At 33.7% G+C, this 22,617-nt stretch overlaps 4 protein-coding genes across 10 annotated transcripts; 3 read left to right on the forward strand and 1 right to left on the reverse strand.

Annotated features, from left to right (window-relative positions):
• On the forward strand, window positions 1–9,025 carry LOC133307927 (uncharacterized). The gene is made up of 10 exons (XM_061508497.1): window positions 1–171; window positions 757–979; window positions 1,287–1,423; window positions 1,573–1,617; window positions 1,706–1,759; window positions 4,637–4,738; window positions 4,843–5,046; window positions 6,385–6,470; window positions 7,397–8,394; window positions 8,514–9,025. Exons 2-10 carry the CDS (start codon window positions 799–801, stop codon window positions 8,741–8,743), a joined length of 2,037 nt encoding a protein of 678 aa, XP_061364481.1. The 5' UTR covers window positions 1–171; window positions 757–798; the 3' UTR covers window positions 8,744–9,025.
• Window positions 9,026–11,200: 2,175 nt separating this feature from the next.
• LOC133307928 (uncharacterized) lies at window positions 11,201–12,455 on the forward strand. The gene has a single exon (XM_061508498.1). It carries the CDS (start codon window positions 11,482–11,484, stop codon window positions 12,232–12,234), a length of 753 nt encoding a protein of 250 aa, XP_061364482.1. The 5' UTR covers window positions 11,201–11,481; the 3' UTR covers window positions 12,235–12,455.
• Window positions 12,456–13,318: 863 nt separating this feature from the next.
• On the forward strand, window positions 13,319–17,250 carry LOC133307921 (short-chain dehydrogenase TIC 32, chloroplastic). Of its 4 annotated transcripts, none has more exons than XM_061508489.1 (8): window positions 13,319–13,625; window positions 14,062–14,293; window positions 14,495–14,570; window positions 14,888–15,015; window positions 15,536–15,614; window positions 15,878–15,962; window positions 16,446–16,486; window positions 16,812–17,250. In XM_061508489.1, the coding sequence occupies exons 1-8, from the start codon at window positions 13,520–13,522 to the stop codon at window positions 16,968–16,970; spliced, it is 906 nt and encodes a 301-aa protein (XP_061364473.1). In that variant the 5' UTR covers window positions 13,319–13,519; the 3' UTR covers window positions 16,971–17,250. The 4 variants fall into 4 exon arrangements, with proteins under 4 accessions (XP_061364473.1, XP_061364471.1, XP_061364472.1 ...); XM_061508487.1 differs by having other exon boundaries at window positions 13,328–13,625; window positions 14,495–14,574; window positions 14,862–15,015; window positions 15,878–15,941; window positions 16,407–16,486; XM_061508488.1 differs by having other exon boundaries at window positions 13,330–13,625; window positions 14,495–14,574; window positions 14,862–15,015.
• A 1,278-nt stretch (window positions 17,251–18,528) lies between these two features.
• LOC133307920 (putative ubiquitin-like-specific protease 1B) lies at window positions 18,529–21,743 on the reverse strand. 4 transcript variants are annotated; one of them, XM_061508482.1, is made up of 11 exons: window positions 21,619–21,743; window positions 21,415–21,466; window positions 21,210–21,263; window positions 20,710–20,827; window positions 20,542–20,623; window positions 20,360–20,449; window positions 20,093–20,215; window positions 19,640–19,771; window positions 19,133–19,236; window positions 18,935–19,025; window positions 18,529–18,864 (listed from the first exon to the last, which is right to left on the reverse strand). In XM_061508482.1, the coding sequence occupies exons 2-11, from the start codon at window positions 21,452–21,454 to the stop codon at window positions 18,754–18,756; spliced, it is 945 nt and encodes a 314-aa protein (XP_061364466.1). In that variant the 5' UTR covers window positions 21,455–21,466; window positions 21,619–21,743; the 3' UTR covers window positions 18,529–18,753. The 4 variants fall into 4 exon arrangements, with proteins under 4 accessions (XP_061364466.1, XP_061364467.1, XP_061364468.1 ...); XM_061508483.1 differs by lacking the exon at window positions 21,210–21,263; XM_061508484.1 differs by lacking the exon at window positions 20,093–20,215.
• Window positions 21,744–22,617: the final 874 nt, after the last annotated feature.

Genomic DNA, 22,617 nt, shown 5'->3' on the forward strand with positions numbered 1-22,617 from the left:
CACCAGCCTGCACGAACAACAGAGGGTTCTCTTCTTTCTCGCGTTTTCTTGACCATTTTTCTTCGACCCAAACACTCTCTCAATCCCTTAACAGCTGGTTGCGATTTCTATTTGGATCGTCAGAGAATCTCTCCGGCCTCCGAGCGATCTCTTTCTCGTCCTTCCTCCCTGGTACGTGATCTGCTATCACTCTAAACTTTTTCTAACTCGATCACCGTAGATCACGTTCTTCGAAATTGTGTTCTATTATATTTGTGTGAAAATTAAATTTACCTTGGATAGTTGAGGATGAAAGAGGAGCTTGAACGTGTGAGTTAGAATTATTAATATTAATATTATTATTATTGTGGTTTTGAAAGATCTTGTTTACTATGGTCGATAATTGTGTTTGGTTAAGTGAATCGTAATTTAATTTATAAGTTATGGTTATTGAGTTCCGATCAATAGAGAATGCAAGAATCTGGACTTCGACTCTTTCCATTTCCATTTCCTTTTCTTTGGTAATGAAGTGACCAAACAAGGTTAAAGTGTAGTTTCTTCATCGATCCATTGTGCTCTTGTTGTGTTTCGATATGTTCTTATTTTTTTCGCCGACTTAATATGTTAATAGATTCAGTGTTCAAAATATTTTTGACAATTTTTTATTAGTTCCGTTGAAATTCAATTTGTTCAATATGTAACTTCCATCTTCTTTTTCTATCCTGTGATTTTAAATTTATTTCCTTGTTTTCATGTTTTATTTTATACTTTGTGCAGCGGAATCTTGTAAAGTTTCTTGGTAAGCTTTTGTCTGAATAGATGCCAGTTGCAAAACTCACGGCCTCTGGCACCCCCGATTTCATGAAAACAGAAGACAGAAATGATTCTTTAGATACCATAATCAAACAAGCTATTGGAAAAGAACCTTTCCTTTCCTTCCCTAGGGCCGGTGACAGCCCAGTACAGTGGATTCAATTACTTCATGCTTTGGATCAGCAAGGTATCAATTATTTTAGAGAGTATATTTTGAGAGTTAATTTCAAAAGCATTTAGGTGAATCAATTTGTATGAATATAACCTTTATTGGGTTAAGGAATGTGTTAGCCATGTGAGTACGTGTAGCCTGCCTTAAACAGTTTACTAAAATTAAATAAAAAGAAAAAAAAACCAGCAATTTAAAATCGCTAGACTACTGTTGCCTTTGCTGGCCTTGAATAAAATTTATCACAATTAGCTATTGGGCTTGTGACTGTTGCTTCTAATGCTAAACCCAGATATTCTGATATAATCTTTCATTTGTTTGACAGAACTTCCAGGGTGGCCTTTGCTTTCTTCTGTGAAGGTTCAGTTACAGAAGTGCGACAAGTGTTCTCGAGAGTTTTGTTCTCCCATTAATTATAGAAGACATATACGTGTACAACATCGGTTGAAAAAGCTTGATAAGGTTATCTTTATAGTTTGTATCTTATAAGTAGAAGCAATTATCTACGACATTGTCGATTTTTGTTGATACTTTTGTCCCATGTGTATTTTCTTGTTTGTTTCTTTTCCAAGTCTTCCTCAGTTTTGCCTAATACTGCTTTCACATTGTAGGATTCTAAAAAAAATAGGGATCTTTTAGGGGCATATTGGGATAAGGTAATCTTTCATCATTGTGAATTTTACTTATATGAAGAATACATCATGTTTTAACTTTTAATGTGCTGATTTTTCATAATTTGTGTAGCTCTCTGTAGAAGAGGCAAAGGAAATTGTGTCATTCAAGAATGTGATGCTGGAGGTAAAACCTTTTTACTTCTTGCACGACTAGTTTATTTCTATATGAAGTTTATTTGAATGTGAATTGCCTTGCACGTGTACTGGTGATATTTCAATCATAGTTGTTAGTATCACATGATATGCAATATGATATGAAGGCTGAGCAATACGAATTGACAACATGTATCGGAATTGGTCATCTATCAGGGCATGAATTGAAGAATCATGCGATTTAGTGTCGTATCATGAATCGTATGGCAATTTGCGAATTGAAATTTAACCTAGGATTTGTGATTTTAGATTTGGAAATTGAAAAGACAATCCTATCCAATTTGATTTGCAATGAAAATTCAAAAACGAATCTGGAAAGTCACTATTAATTAGGGAAACAGAAATATGATTTGTGATTCAAATTAAAAACTAATCTGGAAGGTCATTATTGATTAGGGAAATGAGACGTTGATTAGGAAACGAAGATTCAAATTAATACAAATCTCTTCACTAAAATAAATAAAAAAATTAATACAAATCTAGAAAACAGAGACTTGCGCAAGAAAACAGTCTCTCTTAGAAAAGTTTTCAAACTTGCGCAAGAAAAGTTTCCTTATAAAAACTTTCAGAGACGTTCAAACTAAAACAGAGATTCTCAGGAAAAACACAAACTGAGACTTTCAGTTTTAGACATTACAGAGAAAAACTTAGAAAACAGAGGCATTCAAACACGGAACAATGACACATTCATTTTTCATTATATTTCTGAATCTTACAATTTGATAGATTCACGATTCATGATTTAAAAAACAGCCAAACGATACACGATATGGATTGCGATTCAACAACCTTGATTTCTATATATTATGCTATGATTCGTACAGCTGAATATGGGGGTAGTGGAGTTACCTAAGGCCTCTTCAATCCACTTCTTCACACTCTCACGTTAATTAAGACATGCTCTAGTTGGTTTTCCATATATTAAGGCTTTGAAGACTTGAAATTCTTTCAAAAATATGCTTTTTCATTCATACTACAGATTTTTGTGCTGTATTTTGTTAGATTGTTAAGAGTTCTTTCTGATTGCCATTTTGGATTAGAAAACTTTCCTCCATTTGTTAAAAGGTTGTTTTGTAGGTGCTTTTTCAAATGTGAATATGAATTTTAAAACCTCTTCTCCATCTTTCTCCTTGTTTGGAAATATTATTAAATATTAATTATATAGTTGTTAGTATCGCATAGTATGTGATACATATCATGTGATACGATACGAAGCCTAGCGATATGAATCGATAACATGTATAGGAGCATGAATCAAAGAATCGTGTGATTCAGTGTATTATCATGAATCGTATCGCAATTTGCGATTAAAAATTCAACCCATAGATGAAAAAAGTGATGCTATAGCGCACTATTCCCCATCAGTAGTGGGTAGCAGCACTCAGCTGCAACAAACCGCAAGCGACACTACAATTTACAGTGGCGGTCGTAGTGGCTGGAATTTGAAGTAGCATTTTGCAGGTGTAGTGGCACAATTTCCACCCTACAAGGGATGGAGAGAGATTTTTTTATGTTCAGGGTATTATTGACCAAGAATTTAATTTTAATTGTACATTGGACTTTTATCCTTTTGTATTTCTAAACCCTATCTCCCTTATGATCTATTTACTTCAAATCTCGATCTGCAACGGTGGTTATGTTTCATGTGTCTTTTTCACTTTCTGACTTTGATCCCTCTTTCTCACCTATTTTCTGGCAAGCCTAAAGCAGCATAATCTCTGACTGGCACAATCTTGATATCTCACTGATTCTGTTTCGATCTATGGCAGATTCCTTTCTTTCTATGTTTCCGTGAAGAAGGAAGGTTCCATCTGTCTCTCATTCATTTTGTTGCAAGTCAAGCCCAAAGACCATTTGCATTTGTTTCCTTCTCCAATAGTCAAATGTGTATTATTTATATGTTGATATGAATATATGATTAATCTGTTTTGATTTCTCTCTCTGCTAATTTTTTTGAATAAGTAAAATTAATAATTGATATATTATTATTTTATATGAATAATTATATATTTTATATTTTATATCACATACTTGAACTTCACTGTAGCAGCTATAACACTACTCGCTTTACCGCTATAGCATTTTTAGGGTTGGCCGCTACCAGCAATTGATAACTATGATTCAACCCAAGATTGGCGATTTCGATTTGGAAATTGAAAAGACCAATCCAATTTGATTTGCAATGCAAATATAAAATGAATCTGGAAAGTCACTATTAATTAGGGAAACAAATATGATTTGCCATTCAAATTCAAAAACAAATCTGGAAAGTCACTATTGATTGGGGAAATGAAATGAGATGTTAAAATAAAAAAAAAAATTAATACAAATCTAGAAAACAGAGACATGCGGAAGGAAAGTCTCTTAGAAAAGTTTTCAAACTTGCACAAGAAAAGTTTCCTTAGAAAAATTTTCAGAGACATTCAAACTAAAAGATTCTTAGGAAAACACAAACCGAGACTTTTAGTTTCAGACGTTACAGAGAAAAACTTAGAAAACAGAGACGTTCAAACAAAGAACAATGACACTTTTCATTTTTCATTATATTTCTAAATCTTACGAGTCAATAGGATTCACGATTCACGATTTAAAATATAAAAAAATAGTAGAACAATACTCAATACGTATTGCAATTCAACAATCTTGATATATCTTTTTTTAATTAAAAAAATAGAGTTTATCGAAACAACAATGTGTTCTATGCTAGAGCTGCAAATATAAAGACCCAGCAGGTCTCTTTTGGGTTCTCTTCTTTTCAGCTCTTATTGTTTCCACTTTTCCTTTTTTCTTTCCTAATTAATTTAAGTATCTTGTATTCTTGTTTTTCCCCATTGAAAATGCTTTGCAGGAAGTTCCAGGGTCTTCAATTTTAAGTGCTCTGACAACTGTTATAAAACAAGGATTTTCTTCTCTTCCACAGTATTATCTTAGGGCTGGTTCTGCCCTTCTGGTAAGAAACATTGTGGTCTTGCTTATCAATTATTTGTTCTGGTTGTGTTTTTGCTAGATTCATACTGTTGGTCTATTAATGCGATATATCTAAATTGTGTGCAGGATATTGTTCAATCTAGGCCTTCTAGTTTTCCTTTATCTTCCCAAGAGTTGTTCAGTATCCTTGATGATTCCAGTGAAAAAACTTTTTTGTGTGGCACAGCAATGTCAATGCAAAGATATGTTTTTGATGGAGAGGCTGGAAAGATTGGTCTTGAGCCAAAAAACTTAGTTGCTTGCGCAAGTTTCTTGCTGGAGCAGAAATTGGTAATTGTTTTTCCTAACTTCAGAATCTGTTCTGTTTACCTATAAACCTTCTTCTTAACATGTCTGTGTCATTTGGTGCTTTTAGCATTTGGCGTCAAAAGTTGTTTCTTATACAGTGCCTTAAATGTGTTTCTTTTACAATCATTAAATTGTTAACCAGTGGTGTTGGATGTTTGGTTTGCTATTCTATAGTTTTTGCTGGGTTTTCCTCTTGTTTGGGGAAGTTTGGGAGTTGGCGCTGATGTGATTTTATGGGTGTCTGTAAGTTAGGTTTATTTGTTGTTTGATTCAGCTTATCTTGGCATTATCTTGTGCAAGGGGGCATGCTAGCGACATAATGCCACTATGGAGCCGTCACCAAGTAGTTTAAGCTTTTAGGAGTTTTAATCTTTAACAAAAACCTTAATTTGTGCAAATGCATTCTTCATTTATAGCTAATGGTAGCTATGAACAAAACATTTATTCAACCAGATGTTCCGATCCATTCTATTTTTATTGGTGTTAATGGGATAAGATCAGGTATCCTGATCACTCTTCACTTTGGCTTTTTCACAGGGAAAGTATTTCCACTAGACCCTTGTTTTGCTATGCTGCTCTTAAAATAATTTTCATGGAAATGTATCTCAAGGAGTGGTTATGTAGTACACTCATCGGTTCACACATCTATCCTGTTTGAGAGTTTACATATTCAGACATGTACATAGATAGCATTTTCCATAATCGGACAAAGGGGAGAGAGAAGAGTAGAAAGGGAAAATTAATGTGAAACAATATTTCAGCACCCAGGGCTGCTTAAAAATCTATGCAATTCTATTGTATGTTCTCTTTTTTGGGAGCACTTGAGTCCAGCACATACCATATTATATGATATGAATTTTGAAGAAAAAAAGAAGTAATGAATCGAATGACACCCGAAAGAGAGGGATTCCAAAGGCTGTGCAGGTATAAGACTGCACAGTTTGGGATAGCTTATAAGAATTAATTGGTACTACCTATGCTAACAAGATGCATCTGCTTTTCGGTAGCCCGGATCGAAAGAACTCCACAGTTAAGCGTGCTTAACTTGGAGCAATTCTGGGATGGGTGACCTCCTGAGAAGTTTTTTCGAGAAGTGTGCGAGTGAGGAAAAAGCACACTGAAAAGTCTCGTGTATGTGGGGATAGTCATTGATTCTTGAAGCGGTCGGGCGTTACAATTGGAACCAAAGTTCATGGCATATCCTGCATGTAGATATACAAACATAAGACCTGATTCTATTATAACTAACCCAAAAGGTGTGGTTTTCTAACTTAGGTCTGAGTTACAGTCATGATGAAATATGATTTTTCTTTCATATAGGTAAAGGCATGGATCGCTGACAAGGATGCTGAAGCATTGAGATGCCAGAAGCTACTGGTGGAGGAGGAGGAAGCTGCTCAGAAAAGGTACATGTAGTGCTATAACCAGTTTGTACTTGAATTTATCTTGTTCCGGTAATTTTTTCTGGATCCTTCCCTTTTTCTAGTGTCATTATTGATATCAGGTCTTGTTGGTCTTCCCTGAGTGATTCTTGATTTTCACTTCAATTTTTAGGTTCTTGAGGAATGACAAATATTTCAAGGGTTCATGGGGTTGAGTTTCATAAATACAAAATATATAGTTTAATCTTGAATTTACTATTCTGTCTTTTATAAAGTTTGTTTTGTTTAGTTTTGGGTGCTCGATTTTTGCCATCCTCCTTTACAGGGCATAATACCTTGATTTGAATGAAATTTAGTATGCAGCCCAAACAGAACCCCTTTTTTTTTTGTTATTTTCAATAACTGAAATAAGGGGATTCATATAATCCGTTGAACCAATGCAGCTAAGAAAACAAAAGCGAAAGAACCTAGCAGTACTTGGTTTCATAAGCCCTTGTGTCATGAAAGAAAGAAATCCCCAATTGAAAAAAAGAATCAGGTTCTAAGAAAGATAGGGATTATTACCAAACAGCAAAACTCGTGCATGGTTTTAGCAAATTTGACTAGTCCAATTGCACAGACAGAACTTCCTAATGCAATAATTTTCACCGAGTTTACCTGCTCGCTAGTTTTATGATTTAAAATTGACATATGGTGTACATGCAATGACTTCCATTTCTTTTTCTTTAATTTCATCTAAACTTTTTCTTATGACTTCAGTAACTTCTGACATGCTATTATAAATAAACTATGCTACATTATTTGGATAGTTATAAAATAATCTTTGTTCTTTAGCTTGTTCGTTTAGCAAATCGAAAAGGTATTAGAGAATTGGTCAAAATGTATTCTCTTGTAAACTATTCATGTATGAATAATAAGATTTTTTATTTAATTATTCCCTCTATTTATAGACAAGCCGAGATTTTGGAGAGGAAACGCCAGAAAAAGCTTAGACAGAAAGAACAGAAGGCAAGGGAACGAATCGAAGATGACACCGACTTTAAAGCGAACATCAGCAACACAACAGAGGATGTGTCACCTGCAGAAACATCTTTGGATACATGTGATTTTGAAGCACATAATCGAGATACATTTGCAGATCATGCTCCTTTACCACATGTTATTTATCACTGCCCAGACACGTATGAAGGTGTAGGCGGGGATACAGAGTCAGGGTATGATTGTGACACTGATCAGAATGTAGAGCAACAGACATCACAAGGACATAATCGTAGGCGCGTGATGACTGCCAGATGGCAAGGGCTGCCAAAATCACAATGGGCTATAGCCAATGGTTTGCATGCAAGCCAGAATTCTCAAATGTCAAAGCTTGGAGTCATTCAAAAATATGGAACCAACCATGATCAAAGGGCAGCTTCTATTGTTAACGGTAGTAAAGTATGGAGTCGAAAGCCCAAACGAGAAACTGATGGGGTGGTTTTAAGAGCCAGACTGCAGGAAGAACCAGACAAACGTAAGAATCGTGAAGTTTTAATAGGATCTGTATCTGTTACTCTGGGCAATTGCAGCCAATCTGAGGGTAATCTAGTGGAATCTCAAGGGGACTGCATGGTAGAGAATCTGGCCAAGCAGAATACTGCTCAGGAGAAGCCAATGAAACATGATTCCTTCCAGGGAGGCAACAGTCGGTTAACTGTTAAGTTTTGGAGGCCGATTATTAGCCAGCATGGAACTAAAGATCCATTGCCACTTCAAAGTGGTGGGACAGAAGCTGATGCAGTTTATGGAAAAGATGAACAAAATTTGTCAGGTCAAAGTAGTTTAAGGATGTGTAATATAGATGGTAGTGGTTTTGGTTCAGGGAACAATATTTCCGATATTGGGGCTAAGGTAGATTCAGAAAGCTTACGGTTATCCAGCCATGCTGCAAAAGCCTTCCTTGCACAAAGTAAGATTTACAACGTAATACATTTTCACGTTTCTTCTATTATATTCTATTGGCAGTGTGATTAAATGCTTGGCTTGGTCTTTAATTTCTTTATCTAATTACAATCAATTCTCATGCAGGATGGAAAGAAGCTATTTCATCAAACCATGTAAAATTGGTTGTTTCACCTGATTCTGAACTTCCTGGATGCCAGCGGGTACAGGAATGTGAACTAGCAACATGCCAGTCGTCTAATGCCGACAGACGTAGCATTCTTGCTAACTCCGGAGTTGCTAAATCCAAACCCAAATTGAAGCCTGAGAAGGGAATTAAGATAAAGTACATTCCCAAACAAAAAGCTGCAGCTTAATATGAAGAAACAAAGAAGAAATTGGATTATTTATTTAATTATGACAGATATGCACAGTTTGACTTCTTGCCAATTAATTTCGTAGCAGAGGTTCCAGTTTTACGGATGGTCTTCTGTCTGAAAATTGAAGGTAGATTTTGCCGGAAAGTCTTTTTATATTCCGTCCTTTTCCTTCAAATTATGTCATAGGGGATTGTGCTGTAGGTTTATTTTTTTATGTGGCATTATTACCAAAGTTTTGTGTAATAAATTTGTCTAGTTATTATAAAATGGCATTTTTTTAGGGGTACAAAAAGGCATCGATTTTTATTAGCATAGAATTTTCCCTTTCTCCTCCTCCTTTTGGCATAATTGTCCAAATTTCTTAGTAATCCCAGTGCTGAGATAATGCAGAGATCCCCAATGTTGGGGTCTACCACTATCTTGCTCTACCGCCTCTACACACTGCGTTTCTACCGTAGCGTGCTAGGGTCTTTGATTAGGTGCGTTTGATAGTTGCATCAACATGTGAACTGATCATATGGATTTTCAGCTGTTCAGAAAAAAATTAAATTGGAGTCAAGTGGTTTGCTGAGAAACTTGTGTGTGAAAAATGTGTGGAGTACTGTAAAATATGGTGTTTCTCAGGTGGTGTTTGGTATAAGGGTATATCAAGGACTTCTTTGGTGAACATCGATTCCAATGTTTGGTAGAAGTATTAAAAATCAATTCCGGGGTATCCAAGCTTTACTGGTAAAGCATTTTACAAAGAAAAATTACTGTTTGGATTACTGAAAATTAGGCGGTTTTTAGGAAGGGAAAGCAGATAACATATTTTTCAGACAATAATACCCTCAACACACATCAAATTAGTAGGTCTGGTGTCATTAAAAAGTTAAGATTAGTTTTGTAAAATCAACACATATTATCAGTAATATTTTACTCACAACCAAACATATACTCAGTAAAATTATTAAATATTCCCAGTAATATTTATGTCTATCAAATAACTTTTTTATATCATTCCCGATAAATTGAATTTCTTTGTATATTACTGGATATCATGATTTCCAAACACAAAAAAATTTCTCTTATACGAAAGCATGCAGCTAGTTTAAGGCAGGATTAGGAACAAGAATGCCTCAACAAGTGAATCATGTACCGAGAAAAAAAAAGTGGTACAACTTTTATTTAATAGTTTTTAGCGTGCTGTTATCATCACGAGATAAAATACATATACGAGGAAGAAGAACCCTTTCTATGATAAGAGAAGATGAGCAAATACATAAAAATAAAATAAAAAATGAGAGAAGAAATTATAAGACATGAAAAATAAGACAAAAAGTAGATCCAATGTGTATCATCGGTTTTTCTTTTTTCTTAATGAATAGTCCTGGGCCTCCTGGCCAATATTTTTTGGGAATTGACACAATAAGACAATATTTTAACTTAAGGATAGAAAGCAACTGTCAGGCAAGAGAAGGTGAACAATATCATTCACATATGGATTCATTGCCTTCTCAATTTTCTTTAAGAACCTTTTATTTTTGTTTTGACGAGGAAAGAATAATAAAACAAACAAACAACTAACAAGAATAGGAAATGCAAAGGTCATCATCCACCATCATGAGCAGCCTGTTACAGATGAGGGGGATGCATGATTATATGACTCTAGAAGGAAAACAAATGAACTACCAGTAAATTACATGTTTGTCTCAATAAAATTACAATAGAATTTTCTCTCTTTTTTTCCCGAGAGTAATTATAGTTATTGAAGTTGAAAAAATAAAATGCATTCACTAATTTATAAGCCATTGAAATTTAGGTTCCAAAATTATATCATTCGTAAATAATTTATTTACAATATAAACAGTTTTCATGTTATAATTCAAAATCTTGTACTTTAAGTTATGCAACTTTGACCTTCCTTTTCTCAATCTCCAGTTTATTGATGTCCATGATCCTTGAGTTGAAAATTTATTATTAAGCTAAAACTAAATGTAGACGAATAGATAAGGAATGTTTTTCGTAGTTACAATACAAATGTGAATTTCAACTTTATCTGGTCAATCCTTGTTCTAATTTGGTAATTGTCTCAAACCTCGTTTTCGTATAGGCACACAAAAATGGGCATACATAATAAGGCTACGCTTTATCCTTTCTAGACACAACAAAACAAACGTCAATGTTGGCTTCGAGGCCTCTGAATCTAAACTCGTGATTTTCCGTGACTGGTCGCATCACATGGTTGACAATAAATCACTTCCGTAGTTATAGTTTAAGTTTGCGACACCGAATCTTAAGGCTTGAAACCAACCACCAAAACTTATAACATCCACAATTAATAAAAGACACGTGTCGTAACCATAAACATATATACATGCCACGCACGCCATGAACCTTAGCTTAAAAAACTCATATCAACCTGCCATTTGTCCTCCATTTCAACCGCAACATCTAACCTTATCTTCCTGCTTCTGCCCTTAATTCTCGTACCAGTTTCACATTTTCACTCCCAAAGTTCCTCACCTCTTTCTTTACCACCATCTTTGATTACCCACCAACCCAAAAGGAACCCTGATCAAGTTTCTCTAGTAAAAAGCTTTCCTTATTTACAATTTACTTCCACCACATCATTCTAATCACACTCTCTTGTGAGTCCCATTTCGCTCATATAGCTTGAGAAAAGCAAATTGGCTCAACACAATAGTTCAATAGTTCTTCTTCAATTCAAGAATCTTTCTCAGTAGCTGCACAAAATGTCAGGTGGGATTGGTCCAACTGGCTATGATATTAGCCTACCAAAAGAACAAGAAGTTGAGCACAAAGAAGAGCAAGATCACCAATCACTCAAGAATAATCTCAACAAACCCATCACCACAAAACGCAAAGCTGGTTTCCTCTCTTTCCGCCAGCTCAATTGCCTTGCAGTGGTGATTGTCTTATCAGCCAGTGGCATGGTTAGCCCTGAAGACTTTGCTTTTGTGGTCTTCTCCATAATTTACATGTACTTCATATCAAAGGTGGCTTTCCCATCTCTTCACCCATCAAGAGAACAACTAGTTTTCAACCCTCAAAACAAGCTCCTTCGCCTTTATGTGTTCATAGGGGCCATCATTGGACTTTATGCCCCCATAGCCTATATCTTAGAGGGAATATTTGAGGGTGATAAAGAAGGGATTAAAGCAGCTGCACCCCATGTTTTTCTTTTGGCCAGCCAAGTTTTTATGGAAGGAGTGGCATTCTCAGACAGGTTCTCAACTCCAATAAGAGCTTTTGTGCCTGTGTTTTATAATTCAAGGAGGATTTTCACTATTGTGGATTGGCTTAGGAGTGAGATTTACAAGATCAATGAAGAGCACAGTGGTTCTGAGAGGAGGATCTATGTTGGAAGAGCACTTGCAGTTGCTAATATGGCCTTCTGGTGTTTCAATTTATTTGGGTTCCTGTTGCCTGTTTATCTTCCAAAAGTTTTTAAGTTGTATTACTCTTTCCACAAACTGAAGGACTGAGATCAAGGAGGATTATTTATGTTTTCATAGAGTATGTATGTAATTTTATTTTGTTGTATAAGGTCTTGAACCATAATTCCATGCTAGTTGTTGGATGATGTTTAATTACTTAGTAATTGTATTTGGCCGTAGAGATATATATATATACTCTCCTTTATGGCATATGTTGTTATTATTATCATTTTATTTTGGAATAGAAATACTATACCTATCTTTTTTCATACATTTAATACCGTTACATCAGAATTTCAGTAATATGATGTTGTTAATTGTGTTGACTAATTCGGATTTGAGATCGATGGAATCATAAGGACAGTAAAGCTTTATGTATCAAGTTTTTACACAAGAATCGAACTTCAAATCACTCCATAAGTTAGAACAACTTCCATTTACTTGGTGGTATTATTATTCTTTTTTAAAAAAAAAGTTTTATTATAGAGTTTTATAAGAGATACGTTCGAAAAAAAGTGAATGTGTAATGTTATAGAGATTCGTTTTGCGTACCGTAATTTTCTTTTTTTCTTTTTTCTTCAAAAAGTGTGGGTCCCACAAAATATTGTGTGTGTAGAGAATTTTGTTGTTTCATGTTAAATGACAAATGCAAATCTCTTTATTATAACAATAAAAATGTCTACACTCATTTTAATGGAAAAAGTATGTGTCATCTTAAACGATGTAAAATTATGTTATTTTAAGTGAGAGAAAGAGATAAATAAAAGGAGAGAGACTGGATAACAAAAAGTAAAGGTATGAGTCTCACCTCTTTGTAAGAGTGAAATGACATAAGTTATATCATTTAAAAAGAGAAATATTTTTCTCTATTTTGATACACACTTATTATTTCTATTAAAAATTATTAATACTATAAGTCACTTATTCTTCTATTTATTTAAAAAGCAAGGATCATTAAATTTTAAAATAATTAATAACTACACTTTTTTAATAAAGATTACATATAAATACGCTTAAGAATATTTCCAAGTATTTGTTTTTATTTTTATGTTTTAAAAAAGTGCTTTTGAGAAACCGTAGGGGTGTATAATATTTTCTAAAAGACGATGGATTAGCATACAATACAACTACGTCAACAAAGAAGATAAAGGAATGAGAATTATTTTTCAAATAAATAAAAAATAAATATTGTGAGCTTCTACATAATTCCAAGTTCCAACCTTTGCCGTAAAAGGTTGTTTATAAATCAGAATGCTTTGTCTTGTTTTTAGGTTTCAGCCACTTGATTCCTAGCTTGCACTTGCAGTGAGAGTGAGAGAGAGCAATTAAGAATATGTGGCCATTCAGCAAAAAAGGGCCTTCAGGGTTTTCATCATCTTCAACAGCGGAACAAGTTACTCATGGGGTCGATGGGACTGGCCTCACTGCCATTGTCACAGGTCCTTCCTATTACCTTCTTTTATTCTTGTCTCTCTTTTTTCTTAAATAATTGCCACATGGGTATCTTTCCATTAAAAAAAATTCAATTTTTTTGTCCTATGAAAGTTTAGCCAAGGAGAGGTTGATCATGCTTATTAGCTTAAAAAATCATCGTTTTGATCGTGTATGTTAATGTAAATTTTCTTCTCTTATCCAGTTCAATAATAGACTGAACAAATTGGAAAACGTTTCATTTCTTTGTTCAAATGGGTAATCCTCAAAATATTGAAGTTTGAATCAGAATTTATGTTTTTTTTTTTTTTTTTTTTTTTGTTGGGGGGTATATTCTGCTTGATTTTATAAGCATGATACCTTGGATTCTTGAAACTGGCTATGATAAATAATTCTTGGAATTTGCCATTGTTTTAATGTGTTATGTGGACATTGTGGTAACAGGAGCATCTAGTGGTATTGGAACTGAGACTACACGTGTTCTTGCTTTGCGTGGTGTCCATGTGGTTATGGGAGTGAGGAATATGATTGCTGCTAAAGATGTCAGAGAAACAATACTTAAGGAGATTCCCTCTGCTAAAGTTGATGCCATGGAGTTAGATCTCAGTTCAACGGAGTCTGTCAAGAAATTTGCATCGGAGTTTAAGTCCTCTGGTCTTCCATTGAACATCTTGATGTAAGAAAACGAGATGACATGGGTCACATTTTCAATTTTATTTTCACTATTTATTTTACCACTTGGCTTTTAGTTAAGTTGTTATTTAATCGTTGTCCCGTATAATGTTTTTCTATGTTCCAATTGAGCTCTCTTATCCTTATCATTCTAGAAAACACAGGAGTAGTAATGTTTTCTGGTTTGTTTGTTTGTAATTGAAAGAAACAATGCAGGAATTATGGCATGCCCTTTCAAGCTGTCCAAAGACAACATTGAAATGCAGTTTGCCACAAATCACTTAGGTACGTGGGAAATGTTACCCTTTTATGCTAAGGTCCAATCGATTGATTGTTTTTCCGTTTGAAAATTCATTCGATGACTGATAGTCACATTTCTTGGGGAAGTGGTTATAGATCATTGAAACATGAAATCTATGTATAACTTCACTTATGACCTGTTTCAACCTATATAATGGGGTGATATTTTATATAAGGTATCAAGTAATGATTTTACTGTTTCTTTAAATGTATAGACTGAAGATGTGGTAGTGATTTTAATCCTTCTATTTTTATTTAATATAATTCCACAGGTCATTTTCTCTTGACAAATCTTTTGTTGGATACTATGAAGAAAACAACACTTGAAAGTAAGAAACAAGGAAGAATTGTTATTGTCTCCTCAGAGGCTCACCGATTTTCATATCCTGAAGGAATTCGTTTCGACAAAATTAATGACCAATCAAGGTAATATGTCACCTAAATTTGAAACAGGACAAGATATGCTCTCAGTTTTCTTTTTTCTTTTTTTAACGGAAGAGGAGTTTATTGAGAGAGAGAGGAATTATACTGGAGACTTTTATTTTATCATCATAGGAAATCAGCTCTAATATTTGTTTCCTTATAAAAAAAAAAATCTTCAATAAAGTTTGTAATTATGATATATGTTTTTGGTAATCAGATTTGCTGTAAGTCTAAGACAAGATGCCAGATTAAAGCGATACAAAAAAACCTACTGATAGGATTTTGGTGCACATAGATATAGTTGTAAACATATACTTCTGTACATCTTTGTTGCATAAAGAATTAAGAATTTAGACATGATTATTGTAGTACTTTGGAAAGGAGAAGTGTTGTGAAGATTTAATTATGTTTGCTTCCTTGCTCACAGTTAAAACAATTGGCTCACATGAAGAATTAAGCATTGAAACGTTATCTGTTGACAAGTGTTATGCATATTTAATTATATTTGCTTCCTTGTGTACAGTTACAACAACTGGCGTGCGTATGGGCAGTCAAAGCTTGCTAATATTTTACATGCCAATGAACTAACAAGACGTCTCAAGGTATGCTGATTTCTTTTGTACAGTAGTGTAATTTTCATGTTATCTGGTGAAATAGTTAAATGATAGTTTTTTCTTCTTCTTCTTTTCTATACCATATTGCATCATTCTAGCTGGCCATTGAAGGACATTATAAGTTAGCAACATTATCTCTTATTTATCTTAATTTTGGCTGATTAATAAGAAATAGATGCTCTTAGTATGGCGCTTTGTTTTTGCCACATTAGCTTTCTTTGATGTATGTAATATTGTTGCATCTTGATCAGGAAGATGGGGTGGATATTACTGCAAATTCTCTTCATCCTGGAATGATTGCCACCAATCTTTTCCGTCATAACAATGCAATGAACGGTAACTACAGCATTATATACTAGTCATGTGAATTCGTGTTCTGTCTAGGAATTATGTAAGTCATGGGATTTGGTATACTAAATGATGTATTCTGCATTATCTACCATTATGTGGAGGATATTTTTCTTGTTTATTTCATTTTAACTGTCTTTTAGTGAATTTTACAATGCAATAAGCTCCCATTCATCGACATTGCTTTAGGTTTTACATCCTATATTTGGTACATGAATATTGTTCAAAAACCAACACCTATTGTGAATAGGTTGGCTCTTCTGAATATTGAATACAGACGTGCTGAAGAACAGCATCAATCTTTTAAGCATTCTTTTCCCATGATCACTTTAACAAAGGCTTTTGCAATTTATAGCACATAATTGCTGCATCAACTCATGTCCATAAAACGTGTTTTATTTTATTTTGACGCAGATAATGACAGTAGCTGAGTTTTATGGTTATTTTTCTGTTTCATTTATGCAGGTCTAGTTAATGTGATTGGGAGACTTGTGCTTAAAAATGTCCAGCAGGTAAAGTTAAATCAATATGACCAATGATTACAAATGTCTGAGACATTATGGTATTTAGGGCATTATTCTAGTACCAATCTTTATTTCATGAATACTGATGTTTCATTGAGTTGACAAACATTTATTGGTTATTAGTTATATTTAATACACTTAAAACATTTATTACAAAATTAGTAGCAAAATTGACAATTCACCCAGGTATAGTACTCATTAGCATACCGTTAACTCCTCGTTATTTAACCTAGAAAAGTATTCAAACATTGCTCATGCTTGATATGGGATACTTCTAATGTTGCATGTTTGCCCTTTTTCAACCTTAATGTAGGGAGCAGCGACAACATGCTATGTAGCATTGCACCCTCAAGTGAAGGGAATTAGTGGCAAGTATTTTTCAGACAGTAATGTGGCCATGACAACCTCACAGGGGAGTGACGCTGATTTGGCTAAGAAACTCTGGGATTTTAGCATGAATTTGATCAAGTAGAATATCCCAAGCGTTATTTATTTGTCAATGGAGTTGGCATACATAGACATAGTAAATGAATTTGATTGTCAAATTATATTTTTAACATCGATCCCGTTTCCTACATTGCTTAGACATGAACTTCAAGTTTGCCATTTAATGGTCCAACCCTTTACTGTGTACAGAATTTATCCCGGTGATGTGAGTCTACTTGGTTTGTAGAAATATTTTCTGCTTTTATTTATAATATTTTTATTTTCATATTTTTAAATTTAAAAAAGTAAAAAACATGTTTGGCTGATGTAGTTTTATTATGGCTACGGAGTTATCTTCATAATTTCCTGTATCTGAATTTTTTAGGAGGAGGTCAAATTTGGCTCTATTTTAAGAAATATTTTTTAAAAAAACATTAAAATCCAATGTTTAAGTCATTCTCTGCTTTATATCGAAGGGATACGTAAACATGGAATTTCATTCTCACTTTTTTAAAGAATGTATTCCATGCTTCATCACGATCTTCTGAACGTGATTTAGAATGAAATTACTTTTATGCTTTTTTGCAAACAGATATCAAAATCTATCATCTTATGTATTTCATACAATTTGAACGAGGGCCAAGTTTTTATAATTGCTTACTATAACTTTAAGAAATATAATAAATACTGTATATAACTAATAAATTGAGTCAAGCCAATCAAGATGAAACACCGGCCGGTTGTTTATTTGATAGTTCAATTGGATTATTCCAATTTGATTGTCATCCACAGATACAATCGAGACACATACCAAAGAGGATCTTAGGTGGTGTTTGGTTAGGAGTATTCTTGAGGATGTCTATGCAAGTGAAAGTGGAAAAGCAAAACAGCCATGTTTGGTTCACGATTTCCTTCAATTTTCCCATCTAAGTGATTTGCATAGATTTCAGTATTTTGTGGTAGATAGCTAGGAAAATCTACTGTTAGGAAAGTCAATTTGTATGTGATTTTTCAAAGATAGCTAGGAAAATGAAGCAAAACATCCAGTAAAGTTTTTTCCCACCAAACAACTTTTTTTAACATTTTCTTATCTATTTCACTTTATCTAACTTTCTTATCATTTTCCTATCAATTCTATTTTCCTAGTATTCGAAAAATTTCTCGTCAACCAAACGTCCCTTTAGGTTTAAATACATTTTTCGTTTATAATGTCAGTCATTTTTAATTTGATTTTTATACTAAAATAGTTTCAGTTTAATCATTATTTGCACAATTATTTTTCCCTTAGTTTAATCCTCATCGTTTGTTATTGTTATTTAGCAGCAGTTAGCTAAAAATTATATTTCAAATCGTTCAATATATTTTTTGATTCGGGCGAAAGAGCTCAGTAAGACATTTTTGGCTGACAAATACAGAATCAGAATCATTGGAATGATCAACATGCAAGACCAGTACAGTGATTAAAATTTAAATCTAATGAATTTTAATGCCCGAGAATAAATGACAAAAAAAAAAAAATCTAAATGATAGCCTCAGAGAACACAGTCAATTGGAGCTACAACACAATCGGTCTTTCTATATGACAATAATTTCGTAGTATCTCATAGTAACAATTGGTCTCTATACCAATCTCAGAGTGTTATAATAACAACCAATGGTAAGAACAAAGTTGAAAAAGATTATACCTATTGAGACTAAATTCAAAACTTCTTTCGTATAAGAACAATATTAAAAAAAAGTGTCACGTGTAAGGACTAAAACTATATTGTAATAAAAAAATTTAACCAAGATCCCTAATAGATTTGTCAACTTGATAGTCGATGTAGTCATCATAATTTTCCCCACACTCCTGCCTCCTTCAATATCTCTTCTCTAACCTCATTTTTAGGATGTTGCACCCATCCACATATAAGGCTTTGCCGAAACTTCACGATTTCTTTCTGTAAAATCTTTTAAAGTAAGGCCAACTTTGACATGGTAGCTTAGTAAAGGACAAGACTAATTACTCACGTAGGAATAATCTGGCATGGTTTTGTCTTCCCATTTTATTGATCCATCCCAAGTTTCCATGTATTTCAGCACATAGATGCCACAATCATGACTTCATCAACCATTTAAAGCATAAATGAGAAACAATATATCATTTTCACGAATAATGAGATTAGTTTTTCTACATAGAAGGACATTGGAGCTACACACACTACTCACTTGTTTGGCTGCATAGGAACATCAACATGAAGAAGTGTTATTGATGCATTCTCTTGGGTCAAACTAGGATTCTTTAATACCAGCAGCTCCTCAAAACGAAGTTTCTTCGCATTAAAAACCATTGATTGGTTGGATTAGACAGAAAAATTATGGATAAAACTTTGACAAGAACAATATAAACATTTCCTTAAAAAAAATAATTGTAAAGAACTAATTCAACCCAAAAGCTTAAGTGTTAGGTGAGGGCCTTTTTAATGGTTTATATTATTTTCTAACACGTCCCCTCATAAGAAAGCTCATTGGGCTTGAAAGGTGGATGATGCATTAGGCTCAGCCTACCTGTGCTAAGAAATTTCACAAACAAAATAGGGGGCGGCGAGGATTGAACACAGGACATCGAGGCTCTGATACCATGTAAAGAACTAATTCAACCAAAAAGCTTAAGTTGTTAGGAGAGGGTCTTTTTAATGGTTTATATTATTCTCTAACAGTAATGTTCAACTATACCGTTGCATCATCCAAGTTCTTCTTGCTGATTGAGACTTTATCGGGCATTGAATCTAATACATACAGGGTTTTGTTCTCGGGCTCAAAAGCATAACAAGACCAATGCTCCTCAAACAAAGTCGGTGCAAAAATCTGAAAGAGAGAGAAAAAAGGGAACAAATCATTATACCCGAATGACATTATATCCCACCAAATCCATATGTTGTTACAAACAACTATAATTTTCATATATAAGGCATATTAGGTAAGGGGGCGAACCGGAGCAGTGGTAAAACTGTTCCTTCATGACTGAAAGGTCATGGGTTCGAATCCAGGAAACAGCCTCTTTGTTATTATGCAAGGGTAAGACTGCGTATAAGGATTTCCTCTACCTCACACTTGCTAGTCGGGTTTAATGGGGAGTGGTTTATGTTTATGTTTTATGCAAGGCATATTAGGTGACACCATCCTTACCAATTTGCACTGATTAATATCATAACCCAATTTACTCGGTAAGACAAATAGAGATACATCCTCAATACACCAAGGCTTGTAGCTATCTTCATTAGACAGATTTGAGTCGCATATTACTTTATTCTACATAGAAAAATCAATTGACTGAGATGAGAAAGTTATGCTGTTTAAACATAATATAGAAAAACAACAGCACCAGAACAAATGTTGATAGCATGGTCCTACAACAATTCTTACGTTTATAAACATACATAGTCAACTACTCACCATAAAATGCGGGCTAAACATATGACGAGTAACAACCCCATCTGTTGCCTTCTCCTCTTCCATCATTATCTTTCCGGCAACTAAAATTACCTGAACATTTAATATGTACTTCTTCACAGTTAGATGATGAATATACTAATAAGTTAATAGGTAATTAAGCCTTCTACGTTTTTAATACTGACCGTATTGCTAATCCATCCTTTTGGTCTCAATGTGGAGCTATCCTTGCGGTTTAAGTAAAGGCCAAACATACTAACCAAGACACTGGTTGGTATACGAACATATGATTTTCAACATCAGTAAGACAACAAATACAACATTAAAATACTAACGGTATGCCAACTTCGTACCTCAATTCCTCATATGCCTTTGGTCTACGAGTACAAAAGTAATATAACTTGTTCAGCATAGAAAGGGAGCTTTGGTTCAGAGCCCTCTTTACTTGTTGAGTGCTGGAAGCCCTGACAGCTAATTGAATATTACATATCAAGCCACTAGGATTTGGCCGAGCCTAAAAATGCTGGGGTTGAATAATTTGAAGGAGATCTCGCATTTAAACTTATGTGTGCCCAAGAACGGAAATCCCCCCCCCCCCCCCTTAAATACCATATAAGGTTGCTCCTTATAATCAAAATGTCATAGGTTCGAGTTTGGGAAACGGCCCTTTGCAAAAATTGTAAGGACAAGGTTCCCCACAATCAATCCCCACCTCATTCCTTGTAAGTCGGATAGTCTTGTGAACCGGAATTTACCCTTTTTATTATGTATAATTTTTAAAATAAGTCTGTCCCTTCTTTGAAAAATCTTTAGTGTCTACAAAAGAATGAAGAATTATTGTTACAAGTTATACCACTGCTTGACGGTTCGATTGCCTCACTTTTCGTGGCTTTCAGGATGCCACCAGCTGTTATACATACATACAGGGAAGTAAAAATGATCACATTAATGTGTTCTTATATATATATATTAATCATGACATATTATAAAGAATCATAGTAAAAAGGAAACATGAAGTAACTGAAAAACATTAAAGCAAGAAAATATACTTGTTGTACCTCTAGTACTGCGAGATGGATTCTTCCTCTTAGGTGCCATTATGAACTTTCACTGTTTGGAAAAAAACAACAAAAATCAAGAATGCAAAGTATAACAAACAAGGAAAGACAAAAATAAAATCATCTCAAGTTCTTACGAAAATAACAGAAACAGAGTATATATAAAAACAATGATGGTGAGTGTGAGTGTGAGCAAGTGCAAACCCTAACGCCAACACGATCAGGATGACGATTCCCAAATGACACTGTCAAATATCAAACCATTTTAATACATTCTAATTTCCTTTCCAAATGCTATCATATGACAAATTTCACGTTGTAATAACCTAACCTAACCGAATGAGTTTAACTTATCCGATAACAACTATTAACAAATTATTCTATAATCAAATAATAATATAAAATAAAATTTATAATAATACTATATGTTTACCCTTTACACTTGGAGCCACTGTTTATCCTCATAAACGACATAAAATATTTTTTTATATCTTACACTTTCATTTCATCGTGATTATCATTTTTTATATCTTACACTTCCATTTCATCGTGATTATCATTAATTATTATTTACTTGATTTTAATTAAAAGAATACCCTGTATAAATAATGAGATTAATCTTTCATGTTATAGAAAATAAATTTTATTTTCTACACACACATAAAAATATGTGAAATTCATGTGAGTCCATATAAGAAGAAGAAAGACAGAGAAAAAAATATAGACTTCACTTACTTTTATGTATATATAAGAGATTATCTTATACAATATAAAAAACAATAAACCCATAATTAATAGCTTTGCCCTTATGTTTTTATGTGAGATAGAGATACTATCTTTTCTTAAACTTCTGAACAAGAATTATGGTGTAAAAGGTGTAGACAAACTTTTTTTTATTTTTTTTTATTTTCAAGTTTTAAGTTTGATAAAACGTCGTGATGTCACATTTATGTAATATATCTTTTGCATACGTAAGATAAACCTAGATATTGAGTCTAAGCATTCCCTAATTCTTATGTTTAACGGGAGCTTCAAAGCAATTTTTTTAAGAAAAAAAAAACAACTACTTCAATTGAATGGGAGAGGGATAATTGGCATGATATTGATATATAGTGACTTATTTACATGAAGTATGTCATTATGTTGTACTTAGATCATAGAAAATTTTGGAAAAAAAATCATTTAAAGCCAATCTTTTACCTT

This window comes from Gastrolobium bilobum, unplaced genomic scaffold, assembly GCF_033153095.1.
Source record: "Gastrolobium bilobum isolate Gb01-03AN ecotype WA unplaced genomic scaffold, APGP_CSIRO_Gbil_v1 utg1697, whole genome shotgun sequence".
NCBI classification, from domain to species: Eukaryota; Viridiplantae; Streptophyta; class Magnoliopsida; order Fabales; family Fabaceae; genus Gastrolobium; species Gastrolobium bilobum.

Bases quoted from the DNA above. Each gene is read 5' to 3' on its own strand.
- LOC133307927 (XM_061508497.1), top strand. From the start codon at position 799: ATGCCAGTTGCAAAACTCACGGCCTCTGGCACCCCCGATTTCATGAAA. The intron at 980-1,286 runs GTATCAATTATT...TTTGTTTGACAG, and splicing joins TCATGCTTTGGATCAGCAAG to AACTTCCAGGGTGGCCTTTG. The intron at 4,739-4,842 runs GTAAGAAACATT...AATTGTGTGCAG, and splicing joins GGGCTGGTTCTGCCCTTCTG to GATATTGTTCAATCTAGGCC.
- LOC133307928 (XM_061508498.1), top strand. From the start codon at position 11,482: ATGTCAGGTGGGATTGGTCCAACTGGCTATGATATTAGCCTACCAAAA.
- LOC133307921 (XM_061508487.1), top strand. From the start codon at position 13,520: ATGTGGCCATTCAGCAAAAAAGGGCCTTCAGGGTTTTCATCATCTTCA. The intron at 13,626-14,061 runs GTCCTTCCTATT...TTGTGGTAACAG, and splicing joins CCTCACTGCCATTGTCACAG to GAGCATCTAGTGGTATTGGA. The intron at 16,487-16,811 runs GTAAAGTTAAAT...ACCTTAATGTAG, and splicing joins TGCTTAAAAATGTCCAGCAG to GGAGCAGCGACAACATGCTA.
- LOC133307920 (XM_061508482.1), bottom strand. From the start codon at position 21,454: ATGGCACCTAAGAGGAAGAATCCATCTCGCAGTACTAGAG. The intron at 19,772-20,092 runs GTAAGGATGGTG...TCTCTCTTTCAG, and splicing joins ATATTAATCAGTGCAAATTG to ATTTTTGCACCGACTTTGTT. The intron at 18,865-18,934 runs GTGAGTAATTAG...AAGATTTTACAG, and splicing joins CCATGCCAGATTATTCCTAC to AAAGAAATCGTGAAGTTTCG.